The sequence below is a fragment of the Bos mutus genome, chromosome 1, assembly GCF_027580195.1.
Source record: "Bos mutus isolate GX-2022 chromosome 1, NWIPB_WYAK_1.1, whole genome shotgun sequence".
Classification (NCBI taxonomy): domain Eukaryota; kingdom Metazoa; phylum Chordata; class Mammalia; order Artiodactyla; family Bovidae; genus Bos; species Bos mutus.
Window position 1 is genome coordinate 138,159,245 of NC_091617.1, and position 14,584 is coordinate 138,173,828.

The 14,584-nt window shown below is 43.2% G+C and overlaps 1 protein-coding gene across 2 annotated transcripts in view; it reads right to left on the reverse strand.

Annotated features, from left to right (window-relative positions):
• BRWD1 (bromodomain and WD repeat domain containing 1) overlaps positions 1–11,463 on the reverse strand; it is a 122,857-nt gene extending 111,394 nt beyond the window's left edge. The window contains exons 1-4 of one of the 2 annotated variants that reach the window (XM_070376321.1): positions 11,280–11,463; positions 11,110–11,168; positions 10,943–10,972; positions 10,725–10,784 (exon numbers count right to left, since the gene is read on the reverse strand). In XM_070376321.1, the coding sequence (XP_070232422.1) occupies positions 10,725–10,784; positions 10,943–10,972; positions 11,110–11,168; positions 11,280–11,328 (198 nt within the window). In that variant the 5' untranslated portion in view covers positions 11,329–11,463. Of the gene's footprint in view, positions 1–5,120; positions 5,168–10,724; positions 10,785–10,942; positions 10,973–11,109; positions 11,169–11,279 lie in introns of those variants that run through there. The other variant, XM_070376332.1, reaches the window with a different exon arrangement.
• Between the last annotated feature and the right edge of the window lie 3,121 nt (positions 11,464–14,584).

The window sequence follows — 14,584 nt, forward strand, 5'->3', positions numbered from 1 at the left end:
AATAAAAGTTCTTGGTCAAATAATTTCAGTCACATGTACATAGTAAAGACCATAGATTTCAACATTAAGGCAAAACATCTCCTAGTCAGTCTGAGCTCATTATTTCACCCAGAAGTCTGTACCTATTTCAAATGATCAAAAGAAATAAAACCTATTCATATTAGCTACATCTTTAAAACAAATTCATAAAATACAATACAAACATAAATCAAGAGTTTACAGAGTCATATAAAAGAAATGTAGTTGATGGAAATTTAAAGGTTCAGCTGCTAAGCCCAGAAATGTCTGAAATACTAGGTAAATGCAATTAAACACTCAAAAGGGAAATATTAATTCCCAAATAAAAAGCCAGAAAGGACCTATGGCTTCACAGCTGTTGGTTAAATTACAGTTCAGAGCCAATTCCCTAGTATGTAATGATCACCTTCATTAAAACAGTACAGAATGCCACAGGAACAGAAAGAGATCATGGAGGAAAGTCAGAAAGAACTTAGAAAATAATGATGACTGTGTTCTCTACAAAGATGACTCAGATGGTACTCGTTAACTGACTGACAAACTGGAAAAGGCTAGACTCAAATATATCATATTAACCAAATGCTAAAATACACTCTACATAAAGACATTAAAAAAGAAATTATAAATGCCATAGGAAAAAATATAAATGGATATATAATACTGCCTTTATAATTTTATTGTACAGAAAGGCTTTAAGGACAACCATAAAGGCAAAATAAAGATTAAGAGATGCAAAATATTAAAAATCTTGAACCACCAAAAGAAAGAAAAACCCCAAAGAAAACTAAAAAGCAACCTGAAAACTGGAAAAAGGAATTCAGAACAAGTGACAGACTAAAGAATAACCTATATATATATATGTGAGTGATATATATTATATATCCATTTATATTTTTTTCTTATATATGGAGAATACTTACAAAACAGTAAGACAGTAGTAGAAAAGCAGATAAAAGATATAAAAAGGCAATTCAAAAAAGATGATTACCAACAGCCAATAAACTCACTTCTTTTAAAAAAATCCTAGACATTTAACTACTGGGTCAGAGATTAGGCAGGTTTTTAAGGCTGACGGTGACCACGCTTTCTTCTGATCTTCACATAGCTGGCTCCTTTTCATCCTTCAGGTCAAATGTTATCCCATCAAAAAAAGGTTTCCCTCACCATTCCTTAAATATCAGGTTCTCCTTTCACCCTCCCTTCCCAATCCCCATCACCAGTCTTAATTTGTATTACAGTAACTGGACTGCTGCTCCTGGTCAGTTACACCCCAAGGGGCCAGCTCCAATAACGTAGGAGCGTTGTCCATCTCCTCCAGACTGGTATCCCCGGAACTCTGAACATTGCAGATACTTATTGATTGCATAAATGCACCACGCATTACTGAATGAACAGTCAACATACAAAGTGCAGCATACAGCCCAAATAAACATAACCTCATCCAAGTTACTTGTCTCTTCCAAGTTCATTTCAAACAGGAAATCATGATATATGTAAGGTAACAGGGTTGCTGAGAAAACTAAGAGAGAAAACGCAAAGGTTAAAGCTCTTCTGTGCAGTACCTGGCAAAAAATGCTTCGAACCTTAACCATGAGTACTATTTTATCCATCAAATTAACAGAGATAAAAAAGGTTATGTGGCTATGAAATCAGTGTATTACTGCATACAATAGTCGAAAGTTTAAACAGGAACAAACCTAAGGAGAACAAATCAAACATTATAAAATATAAACCATTTTGTGAAGTGAAAGTCACTCAGTCATATCTCTTTGTGATCCCATGTACTATACAGTCCATGGAATTATCCAGGCCAGAATACTGGAGTGGGTAGCCTTTCCCTTCTCCAGGGGATCTTCCCAACCCAGGGATCAAACCCAGGTCTCCCACATTGCAGGTGGACTCTCTATCAGCGGAGCCATCAGGGAAGTCAGTAAACCATTTTACTCAATGATTAAATTTCTAGAAATTTATTACAAGGGACAATTATGTACATAGATAAATAAATACATAGATATATAGATCTCAATTTGATATTCACAGAATCACTAATAGAAAAACCTGGAAACCAAACGTCCAAGAAGCAAATAGTTAGGTAAAATTTTCCAGAGAAATGGCAAGGAATTAATTTTTTTTACCCCAGTTTTGTTAGATTATATGCATAAAGAAAAATAAACACTTCTCATTTTAGTGATTTTTTTCATTTTCTCTTTGCTTTTGCATTTTCTAAATATTCTACAATGAAAGTAAGCAAGCTTTAACATTAGGCCAATTTTTAGTCACAGTTCACACAGAAAAGCTAATGAACTAATTACATACCAGTTTGTAAATACCTATAGAAAGGTCACTACCAATATCTTCAAATATTTACATAAAAGTAAGGGCAAATTTTAAGGCTTTAAATTGAGGCTCTACCACAACATCTTTCTCAGGCAAAGGTCTCTCCATCTAGAATCTGGCCTCAAGTAAACCAATGATAATTTAACTAACAGATACCAGAAAAAAGGGGGTCAGGGACTCTCCAGATCCACAGGAAATACGGTTAACAGTTCTAACTCTACATCTAGCTAGTTATGGGAAAGCTGGACAAAGTACTCACTAGGACTTCAGATTCCACATTAACAAAAATAACAAGAGGAAATAATGTATATTTACAATGTACATGTCTAAGTATTTAAAGGTTTTGACTAATTCATTACATTAATAACAGCTAATACTTACACAGTAATTATTATCTGACACTGTTATAAGAACTTTGTATACACTAGCTTATTACACCTCCCAACTAATTCTCACCTTAAAAATGAGAACAAGCTGGGACTTCCCTGGTGGTCCAGAGGCTAAGAATCCGCCTACCAATGCAGGGGACATGGGTTTGATCCCTGGTCTGGGAATATTCCACATGCTTCCAAACAATGAAGCCTGTGCGCAACAACTACTGAGCCTGCATGCCTACAATTCATGTCCTGCAACAAGAGAAGCCACCTCAATGAGAAGCCCAAGCACCACACCAAAGGCCTTATTCAGCAACGAAGACCCAGTGCAACCAAAAATTATTTTTTTTTAGGCGAGAACAAGCTGGATTATCTTTAAAATAACTTTTATCACTATCTCCCCTTCACAGAGCTAAGGAAACAAATCTAAGTTAACTACACCCCAGAAACTGATAAGCCCTTCTGTGAATAGAAAACAAGACTTCAGCTGTTTTCATCCCTAGCAGACAGGCAGGAAGAACTGACACCAACAAGAAAAAGAAAAAATATGCCAAACCTTTAAACAGCTGCCTGCAGACTCGCACAAGTGATGAGAATGCTAAGGAGCTTCCTCAGAGTAAGTGGCACCCACTCCCATTCCCTTCCATAGGCCTTCACCAACTACACAGAGCCAAAAACTGGATGCAGAGCAGCTGGGAGAGAAACCTCCTAAGGGTAGGGATAGTTCAAGGTAGAAAGCCAACGGCTGGACTGGAGAACAAAGAGAACTCTTCATCAAACAAAAAGTAGGCAGCTGGAATATAAAACAGTATACGATCTTACGAAGTCGGAAAGCTGGTAACTGGCCCATAAAGTATGACCTCCCAAGAATCTCACTAGGGCCCAAATTTCAAAATCGGCTGAAAAAGTCTTAATCCCACCCTCAAAAAATGTGAGCCAGTTATTAAATGAATACAATTAAAGTCACACAAAAGGTCAGAGATGATCAGATACAAATTAGATTGACCCAACCCCACACTAATAGTTTGGGGGGTGGGGCGGGGGGTGAGAAGCACATTTTTTTTTTTTTTTTGGACCAGATCTGAAAGCATGTGGGATCTTAGTTCCCCAACCAGGGATCAAACTCTTGCCCTATGCAATGGAAACACAGACTCTTAACCAGTGGACCACCAGGAAAGTCCAAGTACCTTCTTTACGGAGACTGACAGACTAAACTACTCTTAATATAAAAAGGCCCACTATACGTCAAAAGATGATGAAAAACACAACAAAACAAAACATGAGAGGTCAAGAGAGGGAGTGGCCAACAGCAGCAGACCTAGAGCTGGCCAAGATGTTGGAAAACGTTCAGCCATTATCTCCTCAAAATACTTACTCTGCCCCGTGCTTCCATCCTTTCTACATGGGACTTTTAAGCTATTCATTGAACTACTTGATATCCTACAGGTTTAAGAAGCTCAGAGAACCTTTAAGTGCCAAAAAAATCCACCTAGGCACATGTGGTAGGCAGTTTCTGACATGGACTCCAATATCTCCACCTTCTGATACTCACAGACTTGAGTCCCCTCCCCATGAGTAGCTTATTTCTAACCAAAGAGCACTAACACTGGGTAACATATCCATTACTCGCTTACAAAAGAGCGTGACTTCCGTCTTGCCTGCAGGCTACGCCTTGTCAGCTTTCATCTTCCGACAATGCAAGTTGCTAGGTTGGAGAGATTAGTATGCAGCTGAGGGCAGCCAAGAGCCAACCAGGAATCGAGTCAAGGCTCTCAGCCCAACAGTCAACTCCGCGGACTGAACCAGCCAAAAAACATGTGAATGTGGAAGCAGTTCCTTCCACAGTCAAGCCTTCAGTGGAAACGCCAGCTCTGGCCAACACTTTGAGTGCAACCTTGAGACGGAGACAGAGGAATCAGCTCAGTTGTGCCTGGATTTCTGACAAACTGTGAGAGAGTAAATCTGTGGGAATTCCCTGGTGGTCCAGTGGTTAAGACTCAGTGCTTCCAATGCAGGGGGCATGGGTTCCTTCCCTGGTCGGGCAAATAAGATCCCACATTCTGTGTGGCATGGCCAAATAGAAATAAATAAATAGATAAATAAATTAATAAATTTGTGCTGTTTTAATTCACTAAGTTTCAGATAATTTGTTATACAGTGATAATGACTATAGTATATCACATAAACCTTCTGAAAATTAAAGACAAAATGAAAATCTTGAAAAGCAATCATAGTGAAAAACATTATATTGGGACTTCCCTGGTGGTCCAGTGGTTAAGAATTCACCTTACAATGCAGGGGACGCCGGCTCAAATGCCTCAAAGCAACTAAGCCCCGGTGTCACAACTAAGACTCAACACAGCCAAATTAATTAATTAAACACACACACACCTTAAAAGAAGAAACAGTAAGACCGATGGCTTTTCAATACTAATGTGCTGAAAGAAAAAAAACAGAACTAAGCAACCAGAATTTCACAGCTTAAAAAAAAATGCATTTAATAAAATCAAAACAAGTTTTCAAACCAAAAAGGAAAACTAAAATCATTGTCAACAAACTTTCATTAAAAGAAATATCAAAATAAGTTGTGGAGACCAAAGAAAAAAGTAGCACAGCCAAGGCTAAGTGGCTGAGACAGCAGCACCACTACCATAATTTGGCACTAAGCTAGAGAGACTGACTGCCATTGTCCATCCTACTCTGTGGTCATCCATAAGGGTAAAAACCAAGTATCATAAGCCCACATATTAGAGCTCACATAGACTGTATTTTGTTATTTCACAAAACACTACAAATATAAATTAGGTGAAGGGGAAGTCTACACAATATGACTTAAATGTCCCATCAATGTTATCACTCATAAATACTACTGATTACTACTGTGTGCCCAGCACAGCAAAATCATTTTTTTCAGTATTTTTACAACACTTTTTATTGTTATACAGACTAAAGAACTGAGGTAGAGATTAAATAATTCGCCTGAGATTACATGTATCAAAGCTATGGTTTTTACAGTAGTCATGTATGGATGTGAGAGTTGGACCATAAAGAAAGCTGAGCACCGAAGAATTAATGCTTTCGAACTGTAGTGCTGAAAAAGACTCTTGAGAGTCCCTTGGACTGCAAGGAGATCAAGCCAGTCAATCCTAAAGGAAATCAACCCTGAATATTCATTGGAAGGACTGGTGCTGAAGCTCCAATACCTTGGCCACCTGATGCAAAGAGCCTACTCACTGGAAAAGATCATGATGCTGGCAAAGATTGAGGGCAGGAGAAAAAGCAGACAAGAGAGGATGAAATGGTTGGATAGCATCACTCACTCAGTGGACAAGAACTTGAGCAAACTCCAGGAGACACTGGAGGACAGGGAAGGCTGGAATGTTGCAGTTCATGGGGTCGCAAAGAGTCAGACACAACTTAGTAAATGAACAAGAAAATGTAGTAAGCAACTAGAAAGGCAGGATTACAGCCCAAATCTTTAACTTAACACTGTCCTATTGCTAGACTGCAGCTCATCACACTGTTATGATCATTAAGTGTTCCCAAGTGGTATCAATGAAATGCCTACAGGAGGACAGATCTCTACAGTCAAGTACAAAGAAAATGCAGAATCCATATGGAGAGGGAAAAAAAAGGCTGCACTCAGGATAAAGGGTCTTTAGAATCCACAATGAGCAAAAAAAAAAAAAAAAAAAAGTACTGTGACTAGCTGCGATATAGATTTGGAATACACAGTTGTATCATTTTAGTTATTCATTTTTTGGCTGTTTGGCACAGCATACAGGATCTCAGTTGGAACCCGTGACCCCTGCAGTGGAAGCACAGGGTCTTAACCACTGCCAGGGAAGTCCTGGGAGTTTTGTTTCAAATGAGTAAATAGCCTTGCTATAAAAAAAAAAAAAAAAGTTTCAACTTTAGACTCCAATAGAGTCTATCTGGCAGTGCACCTGAATTTCACATCTTGGGTTAGAATTTTCTAACATAACCTGAGTCCTCAATCCAATAAGAAGCTCAAGATGGTTATACCACTCTCCCCTTGATTTGAAGAGTGAATTCCTAAACTGAGAAATATTGACAAATAAGTAGAAGTGAAGAAAAGCAGCAGAGATATATTTGTACAAATCAGTTATTCTGATATACTAACAAATGTACTTACTGAACTATTTTTAATGTTTGAAAGAGTAAAAAGTAATAATCTACTATGATAAATTTAAAATATATTTACAACACTTAAATTATTAGAAAGATTATGCTTAGATCTAAATGTGCCGTATAGAGGCTTCTAAAGATTAAAATCATCATTGTAAATATAGTGTGGAAATCCCTAAGGAAATTTAATTAAGTGGTGTTAATATTTTTTAAGTGGTGTGAAATACTTTAAGATTAAATTCACATGACAAATCAAACACTAATCAGAATGTAAAAATAAACATACTGGTTTCTACATATTACTAGATTTATAAGATTTGTAAATGAACTTAAAGGTTTAAGAAAAATGACTACTTAAAATTCTAATAAAATACTGATTTCAATATAAATAACTCTGTTCTCCTTACACAAAAGGTCTACTCAAACATGACCAAACAAATTAAAAAAAGTTAATGATAATAAACCCCCTAATGATAGTCCACAATTTAAGAATCTTGATTTTTTTTCCCCTGCTTAAGGAAGAGACTGGCCTACAAAAATTGATCTATCATGTCACTCAATTACAAAGTATACCAAATCTCTCTCTCCTTTTCAAATACACCCCTCCTTTACAAACCGTTCCAATTCTCATGCCCAATTCTATACTTGTATTTCATTCTTCCCCTTTACCACCAAAACTCATAAAAATTACATAAAAATTCACAGGCTCAACTGCTAATGCAGAGTTGGTATTGAGAGATAACTAGTTTCAAATTTCCTAAGAAAATACCAAAAATATTCTTGCTTCCAAAGCACAAGCTGGACTAGTAGCACAGTCACAAGTCTAAGATAAACTGCAGCTGTGCAGACAGTGATACTAGAATCACTTGAAAGGCTTTAAAATAATAGTGATGTGCAGTCAGTCCCACCACAAAGACTGATTTAAGTGGTCTGGGGCACAGCCTGGGCAAATTTTACAAAGCTTTCCAGATGGTTGTGATCCAAGAATCAGAACTACTGAGAAAAAGGAATAAACAACATACAGAAACAAACAACATTTATAAGGAATCAGACAAAACCAAAATGTGAAATATTCTACAGAATAACTCAAGTATCTTCAGTAGATCTACAGCACAGGGGGGGTGGAAAAAAACTATGCAAGATAGAAAGATTTCAGATCATTTCAGTGTGACCCATGAACCTTGTCTGAAGCCCAATTCAAGGCATATATTGAAAAATATAGCAAACTGGTAATGAATTTATAATACGGAAACTCGTTACATTGTTATCATTTGTGTATATTTGAATGTGTCCCTGCTAAGTCGCTTCAGTCATGTCTGACTCTTTTTGAACCATAAGGACTGTAGCCTGCCAGGCTCCTCTGTCTGGGATTCTCCAGGCAAGAATACTGGAGCGGGTTGCCATGCCCTCCTCCAGGGGATCTTCCTGACCCAGGGTTCAAACCCACATTGGCAGGAGTGTTCTTCACCACTAGTGCCACCTAGAATACTTTAAAATATGTATTTTTAAAGAGAAAAAGAGTTTGGAGAACTAGAAGCTACTCACATACCCCTGACAAAAGAATAATTCTCCACACAGAAAGCTCACTGTCTACCACTTAGTGCTGAGAAAGGAGGCAGGAGGAAGGTAAAGGAGGCAGAGGCTCCTCACCAGACAAATCACCCAGGCAATGAGAAAGCATATGTCACAGCCACATCACAGGGCACATCACAGAGCAAGATTCCCAATACTTTAAAGCAGAATTTTATTATGTTTTTGGCCACACTGTGCAGCATATGAAGGATCTCAGATGAAGCACAGAGTTTTAACCACTGGACCACCAGGGAAGTCCTGAAAGCAGAATTTTAAGCAGTACTAACAGGAAAAGCCAAAAAATATATGAATCTATTTTTAATGTAACTTTCCCAGTAGTTATAGCATCATGCTTATTTCAAAATGTAAACAACTTTATCCTCAGTAACATAGCTGCACGTCTTATCAATAATGCTTTGCTGGGGAGAGGCGGTTGGAGAGGGTTAGACTGGAGGAAGTTTGGGGTTAGCAGATGCAAACTGGTCATACAGAATGGGTAAACAAGGTCCTACTGTATAGCACAGGGAACTATCTGTATTCTGCAAGAAGCCATAATGGAAAAGAATATGAAAAGGAACGTATATATGTGTGTAACTGAGTCACTTTGCTGTACAGCAGTAATTAACACATTGTATTTCAACCATACTTCACTAAAAAAAAAAAATTTCAAAAATTATGTTTTTCTGCTTCACGGATACACTGTTTGCACCTAGTAACAGGAGTAAAACATCCTTTAAATATTCCCTTTAAGGTTCAAAATGTCAAACTCAAGAAAACATTAAAAACTCTGCCATGATGAAGAATTTTTACAACTCCCTTTCCTGAAAATACTTTGAGTTGGCTTCAAAAAATTCTAGGAAGGGAAATACTAAAACTGGCAATTAAAATAGAGTCTTTTGTTACATTCACCCAGCTTTAAGTGTCAACACTTAACTGTTCAGTATCTATCAAGCATGAAGACTCACAAACACAGAGAACAGACTTGTGGTTGCCAAAGAGGAGGTGGCAGTGGGGGAAGGACAGACCGGGAATTTGGGATTCACAGACGCAAACTGTTGTATCTGGGATGGATAAACAACAAGGTACTTCTGTACAGCACAGGGAACTATAATTAATATCCTGTGACAAACCGTAATGGAAAAGAATATGAAAAAGTATGTACGTATGCGTAACAATCACTTTGCTGTACAGCAGAAATTATCACAAAACTGTAAATTATGTTGTAAATTAACTATACTTCAACAAAGGTTTAAAAAAAACTTTTCATATATAGGTAACAAATCTATTTCTGTTCTTTTATATAATTTAAAAATGGTGATGTTATTCTATATTAACACCTACTTCTACTTGCAGTTGTTAGAACTACAGTAAAAGATCACTCAGCTCTTTTTCCGTCAGCTGTTTTGCACGTACAAGACGCTGAATATGCAACTAACGAAAATCCTTTGTCCTAATACAAGAGTCAGAAAAAAATTTTCCTGAGAAATATTTTATTTCACTAAGGACTAACAAGTGGCTCAAACCAAATCACATACTGTGAGAGCAACTAAGATGACAAAGTACAATGAAAAGAGAACTGTAATCCATGTTACCGGTGCTCCAGCAAGAGAAACTGCATCGTTAGGACCTACATTCAAGTTATATACAGCAAAGAGCAATATTAAAAATTCATAAAAATAAGTTTCCTAAGGCACTACTCTACAAGTGTAGCACAGTTTAGAGCGGCAAAAGTACTGGAGGAGTGGTAGAGTCTCACAGCAGCAAGATTTTTATTACTCTGCTGAGGGAAAAAGAAAGAAAAACGTTCCGAGACTCTCCACCTTTGAGACATGAATGCTTCTATTCCTAGGAACAAGTGGTTGGAGGATCTGGGAGGGGCAAATGGAGGAAGACCAATCAGAGGTCGAGTTACAAGTCGGGATCCGAAGAAACACAAATGAGAGCAGCTCGCTGACTGGGTGGCGTGCCCCCGGCTCTCACCAGACGCACCGCACCTGGGGACCCACCCGGCCACAAACCGCGGCACAGGGTCGCCACCACCTACCCCCGCCGCCCCCGGGGCCGTTTCCTGCCCAAACAAACCAGCCACCCCAAAACAAAACAAAAGCTACGGGGGGAAGTCCCGCCGTCCCCGTGGCTCCCCGGCCGCCTGCCCGCCCCCTCCGAGCGCCGCTCTGTCACTTCGTCCCTCCAGCGGGAGCCCCGAAAAGGGGGCGGGGGGGGGGCGGCGGCGGGCGCTGGGAAACATCGGGATGGAAATGTCAAAAGTCTCACCAATTCCTCGTAGCTCCTGTTGTGCTCGTTGCCCTCCCAGTCCAACCTCTTCGGCAGCAACTGCAAAGACCCGAGACGCACACGACTGACCACCGCGCAGGGCAGGAGGGGTGCGGGGGCGGGGGGCGGCGGGGCAGGGGCGGGGGAGCCGGGGAGCAGGGCGAGCGGCCCCCAGGCAGGGACGGCGGGGGACGCGGAGGACGCCGCCAAGCACAGACCTGATACTGCTCCAGCTCCTGCACCAACACCTGCAGCCGAAGAGACGCGCAATTAGGGGGGCGGGTGCCGCACCCCGGTCCACCCGACGCCCTCCTCCCCACGACCCCGGGCGGCCGCGGGGCCCGGGCTCCCGGAGCGCGGCCACCGCCCGCGGTCCCGCACTCACCTGGGCGGCTCTCCGACATGGGCCGGCTGATAGGTACCGGGCGATGAGGAAGTACAGTTCTGCGGAGAAACGGGGAGACCAGTCAGGAGACCGGGAGACCGCGGCGGCGGGGAGGGGGCCGGGGCCCAGGCGGGGGCGTCGGGGGAGGGCGCGGGCGCCGCGCGTCTTACCCGACTCGATGAGAGGCACCGGGCGTCGGGCGGGCGAGGGCTCCGCCATGGCCGGGCGGGGGCCGGGGCGGGAGCGGGCGAGCAAAGCGTGTAGGCCGCGCCGAGGCCTGACCGGGCCGGCGTCCCTCTACCTCAGGCGCGCCGCCGCCGCCATGCCGTGCGCGCCGCCAGCGCTGACGCCTCCGCGAAGTAGTGCCCCGTGGGAGAAAAAGTAGTTCCTCTGTGCCAGCCGCCTGCGACATAGGACGAACGACGTTTGGGCCCCGCCCGGAAGAGTGAGCCTTCCTCCTTCTCTGCCTCAGGGGACGCAGAGAGGAGGCTGTATGCGCCAGGAGTCGGGCCCCGGGGAGGCGGCGGGTGGGGGAGGGGCGCGCGCGTGGCTGGGATCCCTGCGCGCGGTGAAGCGGCAGCCGGCCATTGTGAGGCGGCGGCCGGGCTGCGCGGCTGGGCTGGCGCCGGGGGCGGAGGTCGGGCGGGGGCAGCACTGGGGGCTGGGTGGGGGTGGGGACAGGTTCCCGCTTTTCCAGCCAGAACTGAGCCGCGAGACGCGGGGCCGCAGGGGCCCAGGAGGGGCGGCGGAGTCTCCGACTTCGGGCTGTCAGAAGAACATCACAGTCAACTGGGGCCAGTACGTTTGCCCCCCGCGAAAGAACGCTGTCTTTGAGGACGCGAACCCCTTAAAACTGAAAAGCGTGCTAGCTGCAAAGAGTAGAACGCTGGCCCGAGAAACTTTGCCCGGAGACGGGAGGAGGAATGCGGGGAAGACAAAGGATGGGAGAACCGGGGGCGGGGAAGGGGGGCTGCCTCGGACACTAACCCTCTACGGTTCGGAGGGTACTGCAAACGTTACGGAGAGTCCACGTTGCTGAGTGCAGTAGGAAGAAGATAGAACCGTGAGACCCCCGCCGCAGTCCTGGGGAAACCCAGAAGGGTGAAAGAAAACGCACTACATGGCAAAGGATGTCGACCTGGCTAGTTGGGGAAGGCAGTCCAGGCCGGCGATGACTTAGCCGGATAGGAAGTGGAGTGGGAGGAAGCGGGCCATAGAAACGCAGCGGCCCACTCCCTTAGACGACACCTGGGGGAGGGGGAAGCCATGCGTACTTAGGATACTCTTGGAAGGCAGTAGTAGGATTTGAGCCTGGGGCAGCGGACGAGGATCCGGAAATTTTCCTTGAGGCTGTGCTAGGATGCGGATTCGTTCACTCCGCCTAGCCAAGGCCCTGTCTGAGCTCTAAAGAAGAACAGCGGGAAGCAAAACACTGCCCTTAAGGAGTTGTTTATTCTACAGTCGCTCAGTCGTGTCCGACTCTGCGACCCTATGGACTGCAGCAAACCAGACTCCCCTGTCCTTTGCTGTCTCCTGGAGTTTGCTCAGATGCATGTGAGTCCGTGATGCTATCTAACCATCGAGAGTGGACACTGAAAATTCCAGTTTCTACTGCTGTAGAGTGACCTTCACAGCATAGAGAAGTTAGGATAGTGGTTTAGATCAGACCCTGGAGTGGGACTAACCCTGGTCCTTGCCGGGCTATTCAGTGTGTGACTTTAAGTAAATCACAACCTCTGAGGCCAGTTTTCTTCACAAGTGAACTGCAAATATTTGTCCCTACTTTATAGGGGAGGATATAACGGGTTAACCTGTGTTCTTAGCATGTAGCAGGCACCATATACGTGCCAGCTTTTATTCACACCACGTGACAAAAGTTTTTATACATGTTTGTGAAGGAATAGTCCAAACGTGTTTGAGCAAGTGCGTCTTGTATCTATTGGTTCAGCAAATACTATGAAGTGATGAGGATAAAGATGAAGGAATAAGCTACAGCTTTGCCATCCCAAATTTCAGTGTCTGTTAGGAGAAAGGGTGCAAAGAATGACTGAGATTTAGGGCAGGGATAGAAGGGAGGTTAACCCACATGTGGGAGGGGGAGAAAAGTGAAAGCATTAGTCACTCAATCCTGTCCGACTCTTTGTGACCCCACGGACAGTAACCCACTAGGCTCCTCTGCCCTTGGAATTCTCCAGGCAAGAATACTGGGGTGGGTTGCCATTCCCTTCTCCACAGGATCCTCCCAACCCAGGGATTGATCCCAGGTCTCCTGTATTGTACCCAGATTCTTTACCCTTTGAGCCACTAGGAGGGGGAGATTTTAGAAAAGTCTTGGTGTGGGAAGGTCCAAAATGTGAATAACATTCCAAGTTTAGGAACTCAAGTTTAGTAAGACTGCTTGGAGTAAGTTTGGAGGTGGGATGGGACTCACTAATTCAAACTTAAAATTAGGGGAGGGGGAGTTGAAACTGGGAGCAAGTAAAGGGTTCTAAACAAGATAGGATTCTTTTTCATCTAGAATGATTTGAGAGTGTTAACACGGGAAACCACTTAGACCCCTAAAATAGGAAACAGTTGAAGTGCAGTCATTATAAGGATAGAAAGAGATGGCTTCAGAAATACCTAAGAGGTTCAGTCATAAGATGAGGTTGAAGTGGAATGAGAGGAAATGTCATAAAAATCTCAAGTTTGAGGCTTAGTAGGGTCAAGGTTGGGAGAAGGCAATGGCACCCCACTCCAGTACTTTTGCCTAGAAAATCCCATGGACAGAGGAGCCTGGTAGGCTGCAGTCCATGGGGTGGCTAGAGTTGGACACGGCTGAGCGACTTCACTTTCACTTTTCGCTTTCATGCATTGGAGAAGGAAATGGCAACCCACTCCAGTGTTCTTGCCTGGAGAATCCCAGGGACGGGGGAGCCTGGTGGGCTGCCGTCTATGGGGTCGCACAGCGTCGGACACGACTGAAGCAACTTAGCAGCAGCAGCAGCAGCAGGGTCAAGGTTGGGCCACCAACTGAGATATGGCACACAGGCGGTAGCTAAATTGTTAAGATGGATAACTGTCCAGAACAGTATGATTATTTGACATTACAGTGCATATATCCCTGTAGGACAGTATGCTCTGATGCTCCAAGATAACCAAAGTTAGCAAATAACAAAAACATTAAGAGAGAATCTCACCTTTCAGAGATGGCCAGGCAGTTGCATATTTTATTTTGTAGCAGTCTCATAAAAGTAAAAGATAGCCCCCAAAACATGTTACAAGAATTTATATCCGGAACACTGGTCACTGTCCAAAACTGCAGTTCTGGTGTGGGCAGCTTGGTAACTGTTATAAGAGGTCAGAGAGATGGCAGGAGTTTGCCGTTGCACAAGCCCTACTGGTTCCTTTACAACTCACTGACGTCTGTGACAAACACCATTCCTAGATTTGAAGTAGAAACGCAAGATTGCTGACAGGAGGCAGAATATCTTCC